Source organism: Phasianus colchicus, chromosome 11 (genome assembly GCF_987193195.1).
Source record: "Phasianus colchicus chromosome 11, bPhaCol1.hap1.1, whole genome shotgun sequence".
Lineage (NCBI taxonomy): Eukaryota > Metazoa > Chordata > Aves > Galliformes > Phasianidae > Phasianus > Phasianus colchicus.
Window position 1 is genome coordinate 14002520 of NC_143446.1, and position 16290 is coordinate 14018809.

The following is a 16290-nucleotide window of genomic DNA, read 5'->3' on the forward strand; positions in this document are numbered from 1 at the left end:
CCGGATGGGAGGAATGAGTGGTGGCTGTGCTGTGGAGAGGTAGGGAAAGCAAAATCAGTCACCTGGGTTTTTGTGCTGCTAGAAACAAATAGAATGCTACAGTCAAAAATTACCTGAAATCCCCTGTTATCACTGCATATACTGTTATTCAGTAATTCAGCCTGCTGTGAAAATCTTTGCTATAGTAAAATTTGATTCCTAAAATTACTTTGTCCTTGTGGGAATATTGTGCAACGTTCTCTTTTATATTTTGTGTTAGCAGGCAGTGCTTTAACACGGTTAAGTGCTGGCCTGCTCCTGCAGGAGATGGGAGCTGCAGTGTTTGGTTTGTTAACGTCTGAGAAATTCCTGCTTTCTGCAATGGGCCATGACCAGACTTTGATATTTTTTTTGTTTTTATCTTTGTCTTATAGCTGAGCGTGCTAGAGTGGGCTTGGCACCACTGCCTGGAATGAAGGGAACTGATTACATTAATGCCTCTTATATCATGGTGAGGAAGCCAACACCTAATTACAAAGTAAAATCAATTCTGAGGTGCTAAATACCAGATGCCTATAATTGTCTTAATTCTGTATGTAATGGCTGTGTATTAACGAATGAGATTTTAACACCTTCCCCATAATGTAAAGCTATTAACTGTGTTTTATTAAAGATTGTTGCTTAAGAAAATTAAATACTAGATGCATTTAGATGGAATGTGTATTTTCCTGAGATACAGTCAAATAAATACTGGGATTTAGAATTAGTGAAAACAACGGGGATGTTGTAGGCTGGAAATGGTGTTACAAAATTACAGTTTGTGCAAAAATATTGTGGAATAAAATGAAATAGGGTCATCATGTGTCCCTAGGGATAAAATTAATGCTTCAAGAAGTACTGAAGGTGATAAGTAACTATGGTTTGTTTTGTTGGAAAAGGGCTACTACAGGAGTAACGAGTTCATCATAACCCAACATCCGCTGCCACATACAACTAAAGATTTCTGGCGAATGATCTGGGATCACAATGCACAGATCATCGTCATGCTGCCGGACAACCAGAGCCTGGTGAGTGAAGCACCCTGTGTCATAGAGCAGTGACTTAGCTCAGCAGGCCACGAGGGTTGTAGAATCACAGAATCATTAAGGTTTGAAAAGACCACTAAGATCATCAATCCAACCATCAACCCATCACCACTGTGCCCACTAAACCACGTCACTAAGTGCAGCATCTACCATCTTCTTGAGCACCTCCAGGGCTGGTGACTTCCCCAGCTCCCTGGGCAGCCTGATCAAATACCTAAACACTCTTTATAAGAAGACATTTTTCATAATATCCAACCTGAGCTTCCCCTGGGTCACTTCACTGCATGCTATAGCTACTTTCCGTTGAAAGCAAAGCCAGTTTACAAGTCACCTTCTCAAACTTTGCCCTAAGCTTGTTACAAAAGACTAGGGCAAGGACTTTGAGAGGAGCAAAAATACAAAGCAAAGGCATTAAACAAGTTGCTTGTTTCCAGGAGTCTAAGGCCCTGCAGGACTTAAGGCTATGAAAGATTACAGAAGTTATTTTAATGTCAGCAAAAGTGAACATGTATGTTAATTTGTGAGACAAAGAGAGAGAAGCAGGTGACACAAGTGAAGTGCTAATCAGTAATTCCACATTTACTAACATGTCTCAAGAGGACACTGCAAAATAATTAAGAATTAAAGGTTTATTTTTTTTTCTTACATGCATCACTAAGGTGAACAGACAACTGTAGCTGAGAATGGTAGAGAAACCGCCTCCATTACAGCTGAAAAATAGCAGTCATGAGAGGCAGCAGTATAAATATTATACTAAATATGATATCATTAAACTGAAGAGGCAGCATTCTATATGCTTCCCATGTGCAGTGCAACTGCAGGGCAAAGAGCATTCAATGAAATATGATTGAATCAGAAAGTTCTAATGAAACAGAGAGTGTCAGGTAGAAATGAAGAGGTTGATCTTGTCTTTAAAAGTCTGTAGACTGGCTCTGCAGAACAGTAATGATTAAAGGGCAAAGGAGGAGCACTGGACTCAGCTGTATCACTTACAAGGATGCCTGGTGCCAGCTTTCATCTTTGGTGAGCCCAGAATGGAGGCTGTCTAGCAGGGCAGTAGTGTCTGTGCTTTGGTCCATTGTTTGGTTTGTGTCACTGGCTGAGAGGGAGGGGTGGAATGGGACTGAGGCAGCATCTTCCCCTACCCTTAAAAATGCTACCCCTACATGAAGTATCTGTCTGTCTTCCACCTAGATCTAATCCAAAGACCTTCCACTGACATCCTTGAGTTTTGGCTTAGACCACAATAGATACAAATTTAAAATAGTAAGCAATTAATTGTAAAGGTCAATGAGTTTTTTCTAAACAAGTGTCTAACTTTTATGAAAAACTGTGTAGGCAGGAGGTAATATAACACAAAGGTTAAGTACAAGCGAGGTAAGAGAACCATTTCCCTGTGAAACCAATTAAAAAGCAAGTGTTACCTGTTTGGACTCACAAAAGAGGGGCCTGGCAAGCTTAATGACTTCTAGTAGACTAATAGTAAGTTGGTTTTAGACAAAAATATCTTTTAAATGTCAGCTCCTTATCATCTCTATGTATCAAACCAATTTTTTGATCCGCTGGATTTTTCAGTCACACACAAGGTACCTGAAAGTCTGCAGTAGTGTTTTTCCTTTCCTCCAGGCAGAAGATGAGTTTGTGTACTGGCCAAGTCGTGAGGAATCTATGAACTGTGAGGCCTTTACTGTGACCCTTATCAGCAAAGACAGACTGTGCCTCTCTAACGAAGAGCAAATTATCATCCATGACTTTATCCTTGAAGCTACCCAGGTAAAATAAACCTCCAATTTTGGGCCTTGGCTTTTCTCCAAAATGTTAGTCATGTCATTTAAATACGGCAGAGGAAAAGTTCACTAACAGTATTGAAAACTGCATATTTGTAAATGCATGTGCATGCATGTTGCTCACAGGGGAAAGTTGTCCTCATTGACTCCTTCCCTCTTTCACATCTCTTCTACTTCCAGGTGGATCCCTTTAGCTAGCGAGGCTGTAGTATTTAGTGTTCGACATATTTGAAAGTGAAAACATTGTTTGTCATTCAGTAATTACAAAGTAGATTGAATTATTTGTTGTAAAGTACACCAAGGTTTATTGTCCTGTTTCTGTTTATAAAATTCAGTATTTACAGTGTAATTGTTTGGGGCGTTAATTAAGGGGGATTATTTATCAAGTGCATTTATTTTTAGTTAAAAATCTGCCTCTAGTTTGGTTTCAGAATTGCAGCAAGATTTTGCCGCAAAACATTGGTTTGGCAAACCCTTTTAAATTTAAATTCCTTGGTTACTTTCCTCTTGTTTGAATTTAGACCTGTGAACTCAGAGGAAAGCCATGAAATAAAGAACAAAATCTTTATCAATTAAAATTGTATTATTTTAGGATGTTCACCAGTACAGAGATGCTACAGCTATGTAGCATCTTTTTTCTTTTTATATACACAGTTTGGAAGAAGATTCCTTTTCAGTGTGCAGAGAGGCTCTTTCTTCTTTCATCATGGAGTGGATAAATGTGAAACTGAAGTAGCTAATGCTGAGGCTGATTTTTCATTTCAGGATGACTACGTTCTGGAAGTCCGCCACTTTCAGTGTCCTAAATGGCCAAACCCAGATGCTCCCATAAGCAGTACCTTTGAACTTATCAATGTAATTAAGGAAGAGGCCTTAACAAGGGATGGCCCCACCATAGTTCATGATGAGTATGTCATCTCTTTTCTCTCATTTATGTGAAAGACGTTCAGGGAGTTACTAAAGAGTACTTGTTAGGATTGATGTCTATTCTTGCATGGAATGGATGGAGTTTTGTGGTCTAAGGAGCAGGATCAGGGTATTTACATTTCCAGGAATGAGGTTTCAGTTGGCACTGAGGCCAGATACATTTTGTTGTAAGTTTTGTGTTGGCTGTTGTCTTGGGTGGACTTAGAAAGCGAGGCTGTTTGCTTTGTATGCAGTTTGCATACTTCTGTACATAGAAGTGTCCGAGACAAATTCTACAATAGGTCTCAGAACCTAGCAGAGCCCAGGTTCAGATAAGGTTCTGTGTGCCCAGTAGAGGCTTATGGAAACCAATTTCAAAGCAGACCTGAGCTCGTGTCTGACAACTCGGGTTTAACATGCAGGTGAGACACAGAACAGACTCAGCTTGGCTGTGTGTCGGGATGAGCAGCAGTATCTTGCCACAAGGATTTCAAGGTTTTCTGAGAGCAATTTTCTTTCCCTTCTTTCTTCTTCCCCAAAACACCCCGAGGGGCCATATGGTGCCAAGTGGGAGGGAGCCCGTTAACACAGGGCCAGCATGTCCCAACACTTGTCTCTTTTGTAGTGTAATGGTAAGCATTGTCTTGCCAGCTATGCTTGAATGCCCAGTTACAAAAGATGCTAAATACTGCATTGCATATTATTAATTTGCATTCATTATGGAGCTGCAAAATACCATTGCTGTGAAGCCAGAGCCTGAGTCTAGCAGGACTGTCTTTGGAAGAAGCTGTTTCATGGTGAGCAGAGTGCTTTGAGGAGTCATTCTGCCATTATAATCCCAAGGCAGCCCAATTTCTGACGCTGCTTGGGTTGTCCTTTGAGCGGACACCAAGGCAGTGTAAATGACTGCTGGTCCTCGAGCCCCTGCACTCGGGTCTGCCAGCCCTTTTGCCAGAGCTACAAGACAGAGTTAGTGGAAGTCTTAGAAATCTTCACCTTTTGTGTAACAGTGTTACTGGTGTACTCTGCCATTCCAGCCCTGGGATCAGCTTTGTGTGGTTGCACGTTCCAACCTGCTGCTGCTGAAAGAGCTCTCACTTCGTATCAGAGTATTGCTGCTGCAACAGGTTCTTCCCAAAAGGTTCCTGCAAATGGTGCCTTGGGCTGAAGGAAGTAGTTTTCCTCCCACTGTTTCCTGCCTTGCTGCTGCACGGTGTGAGCTCTGCTGGCTTTTGCCAGCACTTATTAATTCCAGGCTGGTTTTAATATTCATGCTTTGGGTAGTCTGAAGTGAGGTTTTGCTGCTCTTGCAGTACTTAAGATTATGTTTTACAAAATTAGAACCATTATTGATTTGGGTATTCATGTTAGACCTAAAGAAAAAAATCAGAATCTCATTTCTAACAGTGCTGAGTCATTCTTTCTTTAAATTGCTTTTTTTTGGTTTATTTGTCATATTCAATGATTTTATTTTTATGCCTAATACATAATTTGAATCCTGCTTTTCACTGGAGCAAAGCAAATGTAGCTGAAAATGAAAATTCCCTTTACTACATGCAGCTACTATATCACATAATCCACTAATAATTACAACTGTGGATTAATTCCAAATATATGAATTTTCAGATACTAAATGCACGTGGTATTTAGGAAGTACGCGGTGGGATGAACTTGATAACAGCATTTCAAAGTAGTTCTAAAATTCCAACTGGAGAATGCTGTCAAGAACTTTAAGTATAACTGCCCATGTGCAAGCAGCTACATGAAGATGTGTTGCATAACTTTCAGAGAGTCAAGCATTCGGCTTGCTGGGAGGTGGTGGTAATCAACCCAAGTGGAAATGAGGCCGTTAGGCCCAAAAGGCATTTTGTTGTGTTCCACCCATGGCACTCACAAAGGCCCCTGTGCCCAGTGTCCCTGTAGGTGATGAGGCACAGCCATTTCCATGGCCCTGCAGGAGCCCTGCTTCTTCTATAGATTTTTCATCAAATATAGCAGTCTATTGTGATCTGATTTCTGTTTTCAATTCCCAGGCAAATTGAGTTTCCAAAAATCATATGAAATTAAGTCAGCATATGTCTCGATTTCCACAGGAGTGCTGTAAAAAAAAAAAAAATCCTAGTGGTAATCTTATTGTACCAGATGGCATTGCAGCACTCGCTGATTATTTAAGTTTTTATGTACAGTTCTCCAAACAGCTTATGGAGTAAGTCAGCACCAACATCCCCTTCTGCAGGTCAGGGTGTTTAGATACTGACTTCCTCAAAGTCACAAAACTGGGACAGAGTTTCAATCTCCTGAGTAGTGAGAGCACAGTTCAGCTGCAGCTCCTCAGAAGCAATTACGGGCTCCTGCTGCTTAGGATCCTTTGTCCCCTACCCCACAAAGGCACGTATGACTCCAGCATACCACAGATTTAGCAGCAGTAAGAATTCTATGTGGCCAGTTACGTCGAGGACACACAGTCCTTCCCCTGACAAACAGGCATCTCTCAGGTTCTTCCTAATTGACAGCCCAGCTCAACTTACCAGGATCTGTAATGTCTCTTGGGTGCCCAACTCGGGAGTGTTGCATTTCGCTTAGGAATCAGACCTCAGGAAGACTGTGAGGTGCTGCCCCACTTACTTGTGAGCACCTCGTATTCACGTTAGTTGTATTTCGTTATCAGATGCAGAGGAACAGACAGGTCTCATTTCTTTTAATCATTTATGTTTTGCTTGAGCTCCCACTGATGTACTCAAAATACGCTTAGCTGTAATGCGGATGCTTTCAGTACATGTGGCAGGCGAGAACTGATTTCACTGTTCACTGCAAGCTGGGTATGTTTAAAAGGCTCACATCCTTCTGCTGATGCAGTTCTTCATATTGAGTAGTACCGATGTCCTGAGATGAATGGGGTACCATCACATTTCTTTTTTGTTGTTGTTGTTAAAATGACCAAAAATAACCCAGTATAAAGCAATCATCTGCTAGACATGAAGTTGAACTACAGCAATCAAATAAAGTCTGTGTCAACATGTTCATGGCTCAGTGTCGGGGTGCCCAGGTATGTTTCTAAATATCTTATCCTGTTGCTGTGGTTTTTCAGGTATGGAGCTGTGTCAGCAGGAACGCTATGTGCCCTTACCACTCTGTCCCAGCAGCTGGAGAATGAAAATGCTGTTGATGTTTTCCAGGTGGCAAAGATGATAAATCTTATGCGGCCCGGAGTATTTACAGACATTGTAAGTCCTTAAATGGAATATAAATGGAGAGTTTATGAGATTTTCATCTGAGACCACAAGCATGAACTGAAACGCACGCTGTGTACATTACCAAGCCCCAGTGCTTCTTCTGCCTTCTCTTGGAATTTAAGCCCACCACTGATTTAACACGGTTATGTATTTGAAATAGCTGAATGTGGAACAATTATCAATGAAATGATGCATTGAATTTATCATATGAAATCATATAATGTGCATCAATTGTACATTACTGTTTAAAATCAACGTGGTAATGAAATAAAGAGGAAAATGGGCAACTGGACAAATGTCCTTCTTGCTGGGAAATTCGAAATGACACTGTAGTGTTTTTGCATTATTCTGTTTCTCCTGCAGTTTCCTTATAATGTCAACAGAAAGACTTCTCTTCAGTGGGCAGCAGATTGGCAATAATATAAAATGCTCACAATTAGGATGTTGGGGTGATAATGTTAAGCTAGATTAACACAGGCAATCACTCTCAAAGTATTTTTCTGTGATATATCTATGCTTCTAGTAACAAATATCCATGACCTTCCTTAAAAATGCCACATATAAGTGCCGCTCACCTGTGTGCAATGAAAGCATTGAAATAACTTGTCTTTCTTTTCCAGGAGCAGTACCAGTTTCTTTATAAGGCAATGCTGAGCTTGGTCAGCACTAAGGAGAATGGAAATGGTCCCATGACACTGGACAAAAACGGTGCTGTGATGGCCAGTGATGAATCGGATCCCGCAGAAAGCATGGAGTCTCTTGTCTAATTGGAAACCTGAAAAGGCACTTAATTTGTAGAACTTCTGAAGACTGAGCGAACTTTTTTGAGGCCTTTTTTGCCAGACTCTAGGTTATACAATAACCCAATTACTTTTTTACACTGATAAAAGTTTTGATATTTATTTTTTGCCATTTTATGTCTTAATGGTATCCTACTGAGCATTTGCACCTCTGTTTATTTCACACAGTGAAACGCAATTTTATCTAGTTTGCACTATATGATCAGTGTTACTGCCTATAATCTTCTAATACAAAACAAGCCCTGATGTGACATTCCATAACAACAAACATGCTTTTTCTGTTTTGTTTAAATGCAGTGAAGTTTTGCTAAACTACAGTGACCCTTGAATTTTAAATCTTGAATGCTAGGCCAGATGGATTCTTTCTACAACAGATACTGTACCCCTTCATTCCATATTTATTATTTTAATTATCATGTCACAATTTTGGTAATGGTATTCTGCATTCCAGTGGAGTGGATGAGCAGCGTTCATCCTTCTTGACAAAATGTGGCAGGTGATTATTAGCTACAGTGAAGGTGTAATAGCCTTGTGGAGCAGAAACAATTATTTCTGTATTGTTTCACATTACTGTTTTGTACACTTACAGACCTAAGACTTGCTTCACATGGAATAGAAAATCACCTACAATATAATTATAAATTAGATGCAATTCATGTGTGGGACACAGTGATAGGTTTTGATTTTACAATCTCAGAGTTTCTCCATTTATGCAGAAAAATGTCAGTTTTTGCTTTTAGCCAGCCCTGCAATAGGGAAGTATTTTGGTTTGATTTTCATCAAAGCTGATACAGTAAGAAATCTCCTACAGCCCCAGATCAGACCTGTTTTCAGATATATTGAAGGTAGCAATATTTTACATTACTAAGCTATTCAATATTTTAAACACATTAATTTCCTTACTATTTCTTGAATATGACCTCACACCTAATGGTATGTTACATGATGACAGGCGTTTCTTAATTTCATAACTGTTAGATGCCATTTTTACAGGTGTGTAATTTTCATACTTTAGTGCTAAAACATAAAGTACTGATCCATATTTACTGGTGAAGCAAACTAATAAAAAAAACTACCTATAAAGTTACATTCTCCCTCTTTTTTTTGCCAGACTAATTCTTTAGCACAACCCTAGTTTATTGTGTTTTCCCTCCCACACCAATGAAATGGTTTTCCCCAGATTATATAAATCATTTGAATAATTGTTTGGAGCATCTAAGTATACATCCTCATTGGCTCCCTTTTCTTTTGCATTTCATTGCGATTCAACAACGTTCATCTTTATTTAACAGAAGAAATAAGCGCATACTTAATTCTCCGGAGATAAAGCTGATCGTTTCCTTCATAGCTCTGCCGAACAGAGAGGGGTTATGGAATCTGCCTTGAGAATGAAATATGTTGTTTCAGCCATCCTGATGTTTGGTATACATTTACAGGCACCATCCTTTACATATGGCGTTAATTTCTTTTCGATTCCAACTGCACAAAGCATGCATTGTATTTTTGGGACTTGTCAAAAATATTGCAGTGTGTTTTTCATTTCAGTGTAAAACATTCTGCCAGCTGGGACCTTCTAGAACAGACACATGGCAAGGCAAAAACCTCTCCTTGTGTTGGAGGGGAGGGCAAAGAGGAAGGTTAGCTAAGGGAAAGGTTCTGTGGATTTTCCATGCAGAAGGAAGCTGAAAGTGACATTTCTGTGGAGAGTAGATCTGTAAGTTTAGAACCTCTTGAGGTATAGAGTGATGCAGCCCCACCGAGAGCAGAGAGCTGTACAAACTGGTATGTGCTAACATCTGGCCTTTTATTTTTAATAGAAAGACTTCTTAGTATGGATAGACTTGATTAATTCCCACACCAAAATATTTAAGAGTTCACCAGCAACCTTTTGCGTGGTTACCCTTTACTCACCAGTTTGTGGAATCCCTCAGAACAAGTGCTCCAGATAACTGCTAATGCTGAAGTGTCATATATCCATGGTTTTTTTTTTGAGGAAATCCCATGTCCAGCACCAGCTAGTCCAAATAAAAACTGTGCAAAAATTTTCTAAAGGATGCATTGTAGTTTGCTTCCCCTTTGCACTGGGATGTGCCAGCACCAGAGCGAGGCAGTGCTGCATGGTAGGAGCTCAGACTGGAGATGTGGCTGCTGAACCCGCACGCCCCAGCAGTGATCCTGGCCCTGGGGATGGTTTGGATCAGTTCAGCCTTGAGTATTCAAGTAGCCAGGGAGAGGTGTAGGGAGGAGGAAGAAATTCAAAGCCTGACAGAGCAGAATGATGCAGAGATTACTGTAGGCGTCAGGAGAGTTGCATTTGTTCAGTACCCTTAGCTGAATACTTTTTATGATGGAAGGTAACTGTGGTTCATGACGCGCTGCCTGAATATCCTTGGTTTAATCTCTTCACACAGGTTTGAAAAATCAGTGAAAGAAGGCTGTGGGGTTGAACTTTGGTAGATGCTTTGGAAATTCATGTGTTTGCATTGACGTTTTCCCACACCTGCAATACTTGCTTGGGGCTTAGTCCACGGGGAAATAATTCACACTGATGCTGTATGACTTCTCCATAGATTTTTTTCTTAAGGGGGATTAAGTTGTATGTTAAGAACTGTGCTAACAGTCAGATAGTCAATAGAAGGAAGTGATGCATTAGGCTTGAAGTGGAAGAAGGTTGGGATTAGGAGCACATAAGAGCCAAACCCATTCTGCTGCGAGCAGATGCAGCTTTACTCTCTGACATGGATGTGCACCTCTTTCCATGGGACTAGAGGAGGCTGGCAGAAGGACCAAGCAAGCATTTACAGGCATGGAGCTCTACTGAGATGCTCTCACATGCCTGTCGGGCCATCGCTTTGCAATGCCAGCCCCCATGCTGTAACCCCTACTTAGTATTCAGTTGGGATGCTTTTCAAGCAGCAAAAGTTCCCAGTGTGCATGCCTTCAAGTTAGGGGAGTCCAGGTATGTCCCTTTGCTATGAGACGTGGTCCTCAGCAGCTGCAACGTGTGCGTGCATGCGTGTCTACATCTGTAAAATGTTACTTCTCTTTGTCTTGCATGCGTATGCACCTGCAGACCATGTGAAAGACATAAACATCTGTGCGTTAAGCCCATCATTATAGCGAAGCTTTCCAAGAGGGAAAGTGTCATCTTAACATCTAAAACCAGTGGTGCTCCTGTACGTGGTTATCCCAGCACTGGTAGGAAGGTGTGGGGGAGGCAGTCGGACTGCCCAGGTATGCAGGCTGCAATGCTAGTTCTTCAGCAAGGCCGAGGAGCTTTTACTTGAACGCAGCATTTGTCCTTAGTGTTTCACAGTGTCTGTTCCCAAATATGAATTTAGGAACGGGATAAAAACATCCCAAACCTTTATCCTCCTTCCTGTGTGCAGTCTTCTGTACTGTCTGGGTCTGTTCGAGGTTAGTGGAATCATTGACAGGATCTGCTTTGTTTCAGTTTTTCCAATTTCTGATTGCTTGAATTACTTGAACCCAGAGTGATGTCTTGGAACACTAGGAGAAGACTCTTTATGAAACAGCACAACTGCCTTCTTATTAATCTTTTTTTAAGCTGATGTATTTTATTTAAAAGCTATAAATATAGATATTGATTCTACCAAAGATACATACTACTAATTCTCAGCAAAACAAAACCAACTTAATTAAAAAATAATAATAAAAAGTAGTTGTCTTAAAGATTTAAGTCTTTCTCAAATTCATGTTTTTCAGTATCAAATCCGGTGTTCTGACGTTTGTGTTCAAATGGTGCCAGTGAATTTTTATATGAAGGGAAAATGCCTATTTATTAATCCACTGCATTGCTGTTCTTTTCTCTCTTTTTTTATTTTTTCTGACAAACATAATTCAGCTTTTATTGTTACCCCGTTGCTTTTCTTCTCTTTGATGCCATTCTAACAATTTTAACGACATTGGCTTTGCTTATCAAAGGAGAAGGAACGCAAAAATAGAGAAAGAGAAGGAACTGTAATGAAGAGATTTGGCCTCTACTTTGTTGTAGCTGTTAAACTGTTTTTAGTGTTTTTGTTAACTATTTGCAAAGGGAAGCATTTTCTACAGAGGATAATTAATTTCAAGAAAAAAGTCTTGAGTTTTAAGAATAAACATGTCTCCAAAAGAGGAGATACTCAATTTTATACAATGTCACAGCTCTCCAACATTTGGGGTAGTGACCTCTTTGTTGTGTTAGAACATTTGAAATGAGCAAGCAGCCATTGTTTCTAAAGACCTAAGCATTCACGTGTACTCTTACTTTCTTTTCCTTCATTTTTAAATAGCGAAACCATTAAAACTGTAAATATTTTGTTGCTTGGATAAGCATCTTCTGGGAACTTTGTATCTATGGTATATAATCATAGAATTTTATATTTTCATATAAAGCTAATTTTTTTCTAGTTTCACCTCCTTCCTAGTTCTGTGGTGGCTATGTGAATCCATACCTTCTGTGTATCAAGGTAGTGAGACACCATCATCACACTCCAAAAAGATTTCCACACGTCATTTCTTTGGGGCAGTGATTGTGAAGGTTAGATTCTTTTTTTTATTATTTTATTCCATTGTCAGTGTGTGCAATAGGAATTAGACTTAGCCAGTCACTGGATACGTTTGTCTCATTGATCCATTCAGAAAAAAAAAATGTGGTGTTTGGTTTTGGGACAGGGTGGGAGGGAGGATTTTGAGGGAGATTTTGGTTTGGTTTGGTTTGGTTTTTTTGTTTGGGATTTTTTTGTAACTTGAAGAATCTTCTTTTTGTTATGTTTAAAACTATATCAAATCATTCTATTATAGTGTTATTTAATATGTAAATTGTATTGCTATACATAAAATAAAGTATGGTTTTTGATGTATTTACAGACTTCTTTCTTATTTGCATCAAATACACATACAGAACAGATGCGCAAGTCAGTATTTCATGGTCCCTGGTGTGCAGGAAGAATGATGAGATCCAAGGCCTGCTTTAATTAGGTCTCAAATTTCCAAGGAGTACTCAGCCTGGAACTGTCTCTCAGTCACTTGACAGTGGAGATTGCTTCTGCCCTCTTAATTGTCTCAGACAATCAGAGAGCTTTCTGCCTCTCAGACTATCAGCGCTTCCCTTTCCTCTCCATGACTGTTCCCCCAGACAGGTGTGACATCAAGATGCCTTTTGGAAAGGTGATTGTCTGTATTCTAAACTGGAGCTTTATATCTGGGTGTGACGTTTCTCAGACCTGGTTCAAGCTATCAGCAGATGTCTGCCAGCAGGAGCAGGGGCTTCCACCCAGCCATTGTCTTGGTTTGCTGGGGTCACCTGCACCTACTGCAGCTCGCTGGGAGCTGTGGAGAAGGGAAAAGCATTCATCCCCATCTTGGGACGGCAGTGAGGGACAGATGTTCCAAATCCTAGAGACAGAACAGCAAGTATTCCCCATGGCATGTATTAGAGTCCATACCTACTTGCTGCACCACAGCCAAGAGCTGTCACTGAAACAGGCACATTGTGCTGTCACTGCCCGATTTTGCAAAAAAAAAACACAAACAGCTCCACATACTGCCTGTGGTTTTGTGCTGATCGCACGTGTTACTTACATTGTTGTCCTTGTGAGAAAACTGCTTGGTGTTGGGGCTCTTGTTCTGCAGCAGGTGATGGGCACGGCAGCTCCAGAGCAGCGCAGGACCAAGCACAACCAGCTGGTAAGGCTTGTGAGCAAACCATTGCTGGGCAGTGGGAACACCTCCTAGGACAGTGACACAACATAAAAAGGGTCATCTGTGGTGGTTATAGGAATCAGACCCTACAGTACTGAGATGCCTCACCAGCTCCTGAGCTGTGCTGGTGAGTGATGGGCAGGAGAGAAGGGCAGGAGGGAAGGCAAAGCCTTGGAAAAGTGCTTTGATCCTGTGCCGATGCTGGAGAAGACCTATATCCAGTGGAGACACACAGTAAGTAGGTCATTAATGCTTGGGCAAAAAAAAAAAATATGATTTACCAGCACTTCCGCTACTAACAATATGCCTGAATTAATTGGCGGTATCAGGAGATCCCAACTTCTTCTGTAATAAATAGCTAATGAGTTTAGCCTTTAAGGCTTCCAGAGGCTGCTAACAGTCATGCTAAGCAGGCGCAAATAATAGCAGCATTTTATTAAATGGATTCAAATGCCAGAAGGTGTACTTTCAAGACCTTTGCAATAATAAAAATATTTTTGATCAATGGCTCAGTCCCAGTCCTATTACGTGGCCATTTGGAGCTCTGTGCAGGGCCTCGTGCACTGGCATGTCAGCGCCCCAGCCAGCAGTTGCCTTATTGATCACTTGTGGTTTCTGTTTCCCCTTTGCTGCCAATCAATGGTTTTGATGTTCTGACTTTGTGATGCTTTAAGAAGCAACACTTCACAAAGCAATCTTTCCTGACACTGTATTCAATTAATGTGACAGTCACTGGGCTCGCTTTTCTTTTCTAAAGTTGTTATCTTCCTTATGTCTTGAAATCCTTGTTTAGGAGTTGATGTCGGCTTTGCTGCTGGTTTATGTTGTGTTTTAGAATTCTGAAAAGATTCTGCATTTCAGTTCCATGTCTCTTTTGGGAGCAGTTTTCCGTCCTTCACATTTCACTGTCTCTGTGAGCTATACTTCCTGTATGGCTCGTAATTTCTGTCACAACTAAATTCAAATCCTGTTGGTCTTATGTCACATACCACAGGATATTCTTGTATGATATCTAATATAAATACTTTGTTCCTATATCTAAGGAGCTGCCAAAAGAGAGGGATTCTGATCAACATCAGAAGAAAGCCAGAAGGTATGTGTGTTTTGCCTTGGAAGGATGGCGCTGCTGGCTAGAAGCCTGAGGCTTGATGGAAGGGAATGTCGCATGACCCTCCCCCAGCTCTTTTTTACTGTTTTAATGATCTAGAAGGGTGCCCCAGCTGATAGATGAGAGCCAGCAGGCTCTGCCTGCACAGGCGCAGATGTTCTTCTGCACCATTTAGCCTCTATGAGTCCCAGTTATATCTTGGTCCATCTGGGGATGACACCAGCAGCCAGGAGAGAGCAGAATGCTAAAGCTTTTCCTACACAGAAATCCAGCTTAGGGTTTCAGACAGATAATGGCTACTTTTAGTACAGCTTCTCTCATCACAGGTATCGTGCATATACAGAAAGCAATGTGCAATTGTGCTATCCCCTGTAAGCCAGATGTGGAGGAATGAGACATTAAGACAAAAAAAGGCAACAACCAAGTAAACTGCTGCAAGAAATCTAATAGATTCTCTCAAAAAGCATTTTTGCATCCTAAGAGAGAAGCTGTGACTTCTCAGCCATGTGTTACACAGACTCTCAGTCCCCCCCTACCCGTGTGCTGCCCATCATGCACTGGTACAACTGTCCTTGTGCCAGCAACTGCATCATTGGAAATAAGAACGCTGATCAGCCCATCCTCTATGGGCTTACACTCAGTTCTCAGAGGGTAATCAGTAGGCTGTGGGACATAGACAAAGGCTTCATGGTTTGCTTCAGTAAGAAATTAGCATGTCAGAGACACTTACTGTAGGTGTGTTGTCATCCTTTGAGGTGCTTTCCTCAAAGCAAGACAGGAAAACCTGGAAAAATGGCAATCACCATTAATTTTGTAAAATGGAGTTGAGGAAGATTACTTCAAATAATATCAATTTGGCATAGCAGGTGGCATAGCAGGTTCTGTGGTTCAGCAATAGAGCTCTGAGATGCAGTATACCCGTTCTACAAGAAAGGAAGGCTGCAATCCTCTTTATTTCCTTGTGTCATGGTTTTGGTTTTTGCTTATTTGACTTTCAGTATTCAACATCAAAACATCGTGTACTGGAAGTGTTAATATTCTAACTCTACGTACCTATCCCTATACATTGCGGAAGTCACGGGATCTGACCCTTCCGGGGGGGGCGGTCTCTTACTGCCTGGCAGTGGGTGCTGGAGGTGCTTTCCTAGCCGTTCCAAGCTTTTTCAGGTTTGACTCGGTCTCGGGAACTCTCTCTCATATCTTATTTCATTCATTAGTCTCAATTTCAATTAGATTGTATTATATTGTATTATTTTGTATCCCGATATCATAGTTAGTAAAATAAGTTTACCTCCATAGATTGTTGCCGCTGTTTCTTTCCTTTTCCCCCTTCCTTCCCATTTTGTGGGCCCAGGTGGGGGGTGGGGAGGGCAGGGGCATACTGCCCCCTGTCACGGACATAAACTGATCCAGTTAATTCCGTGACAGATTTTGGTGGAGGATGCGGGCATAGCTGCCTTTTGTTTTTGGTTTTTGCTTTTTGGCTCTTAGAACGAATCTCGCTCTCTGCTCTTAGAGAGCTTCGTTAGGGAGCATTATCAGTAGTTCAGGTTTTGTGCTGGGAAACTTGACCTTGAAAGACCAGGCGTACTGCCAGTATTCTGGGATATTTGTAAACTTTGAGCACTGCTTAGTCTGGGTAGTGCCTTTTTTTCCTTTCCCCCCCCCCTCTTGTTAGTTTCAATTCAT

At 41.0% G+C, this 16290-nt stretch overlaps 1 protein-coding gene across 1 annotated transcript in view; it reads left to right on the forward strand.

The window, feature by feature from the left end:
• The window catches only part of PTPRG (protein tyrosine phosphatase receptor type G), a 378843-nt gene extending 366191 nt beyond the window's left edge, over positions 1–12652 (forward strand). The window contains exons 24-29 of the mRNA XM_031606378.2: positions 414–490; positions 918–1046; positions 2691–2837; positions 3617–3759; positions 6846–6981; positions 7611–12652. Coding sequence (XP_031462238.1) covers positions 414–490; positions 918–1046; positions 2691–2837; positions 3617–3759; positions 6846–6981; positions 7611–7757 — 779 coding nt within the window. The 3' untranslated portion in view covers positions 7758–12652. The remainder of the gene's footprint in view (positions 1–413; positions 491–917; positions 1047–2690; positions 2838–3616; positions 3760–6845; positions 6982–7610) is intronic.
• Positions 12653–16290: the final 3638 nt, after the last annotated feature.